Genomic DNA, 1,738 nt, shown 5'->3' with positions numbered 1-1,738 from the left:
TGGTTCAATTTCCAGCCAAACAATAGACAAGCCTATAAGAGGAACAATAACACTAAGGAGTTATGCACACCTTAGAATTATCCACTACTTGAGATCAAAAGGACGTTTACACAAGGACAAAGTTCAGAAAGGTTAAGAAAGGAGGCGAATGTAAAGAAGAAACAGAAAGTGGGATAAGTGATGTTACATTGTAGAAATGGCAACCAATGACATGAAACAAAATGCATGTGAATTGTTGAATAGAAAACTAATCTCTGTAAACCTTCACCCAATTCACAATTAAAGGTAAAGACAAATTAAACCTTACCATCCTGGTTATGATATCAACTAAAACAAACAAACAAATAGACTCACCAAGATCAAGATGAATGCCAGGGACAAGTGAATGGAGAAAGAACATGATGATAACCACTCCCAACACCATCAAGCATTTGGCGAGCAGTGCCTTGTCTGCTATCCTGTGCTTTGAGAGAGAAAAGCAGTTGGTTTACTTGGGACAGTCTCTAGACTCCTACAGTCATCCTACATGACTTGAATTGCTCCTGTTGACGAAAGATATAAAACCTTGAATTTGTAGAAAGGTGATAAGAAAACCATGTGAAATTCAAAAATATACAGATTCAGCATTGTTTTTGTTGTAAAGTGTTGTCAAGATTCAGGATTAGGGCATTTAAACTCTATAGGAAAAAATTTAAAAATAATAATCAAGTTAAATATGAAGCAGTCTCTTTATAAAACACCTGACCAAATGGCTTTTTCAGCCCACACTCACCCAGGCATTGAGAGAGATGCTGGCAAAGCCATTGGTGCTGACCAGCAATCTGTAGTGGCTCAGCCTTCCATACATATACATTCCACAGCTCTGTGGGTGAGACAGTTTAGTCCGACTGCCCCTTCCCAGTATACGAACAACACTCATGGTGGGAAGAAGAATAGCTTGTTTTCATAACAGTACATAGACTCCTGCCCTGTTGTTATGTGTAAAGCTCCCAAAGACAAGGAAGGAATTCACTTCTCAAACTGATGACCATGTGGGATCTGCCAAAGTCATTTAGTGGGCAGGGATGGTACAGGACACAAATGGTTCTCTGCAGGATCTTTACTGACCTGGGAGCTACTGAACTTCCTTCCAGTGGGCCTGAATGACAGGGGTGGGACAGGATCAAGGCCTTCTCTCCTATGGGAGTCTCCACAAGTCAGAGCTGTGTGGGACTGGGGCAGTGGGTATGGCTTCAGTGGGTTCTATTCAACTCAGGTCCTCTGTATCAACCACTGTTCTTGTGGTTAGGTGACACTGACTCATAGTTACTTTATGTGCAATAGAATGAAAAGTCTCCAGTCCCTCACCAAACTCACAATCCTTGCTATGTTAGAGTCCACTGCTGCTGCCAGTGTGCCAATCCATCTAGTTGGGCATCTTCCTCTTTTTCAATACCTTCACTTTACCAAGCATGATGTCCTTCTTTAGGTATTGGTCCCTGTGATTTGTCCAAAGGATAAAGGATGAAGTCTAACCATTCTGGCTTCTAAGGAGAATTCTGGCTGTACTTCTTCCAAAACAGACTTGCTTGTTCTTTTGGAAGTCTGTGATACATTTAATACTCTGCTTCAACACCATAATTTAAATGCATCAATTCTTCAGTGATCTTCCATATTAATTCTCCACCTTTCCCAAGCATATGTGGATATTAAAACTACCATGAATTGGGTCAATTAGTCCTCAGACTGACATTTTTGC

At 40.7% G+C, this 1,738-nt stretch overlaps 1 protein-coding gene across 1 annotated transcript in view; it reads right to left on the bottom strand.

The window, feature by feature from the left end:
• The window catches only part of OCA2 (oculocutaneous albinism II), a 223,528-nt gene that overhangs the window by 88,207 nt on the left and 133,583 nt on the right, over positions 1-1,738 (bottom strand). The window contains exon 17 of the mRNA XM_006861920.1: positions 355-463. Within this exon, the coding sequence (XP_006861982.1) occupies positions 355-463 (109 nt within the window). The remainder of the gene's footprint in view (positions 1-354; positions 464-1,738) is intronic.

Source organism: Chrysochloris asiatica, unplaced genomic scaffold (genome assembly GCF_000296735.1).
Source record: "Chrysochloris asiatica unplaced genomic scaffold, ChrAsi1.0 scaffold00044, whole genome shotgun sequence".
Lineage (NCBI taxonomy): Eukaryota > Metazoa > Chordata > Mammalia > Afrosoricida > Chrysochloridae > Chrysochloris > Chrysochloris asiatica.
This window is presented reverse-complemented; position numbering and strand designations above follow the sequence as displayed.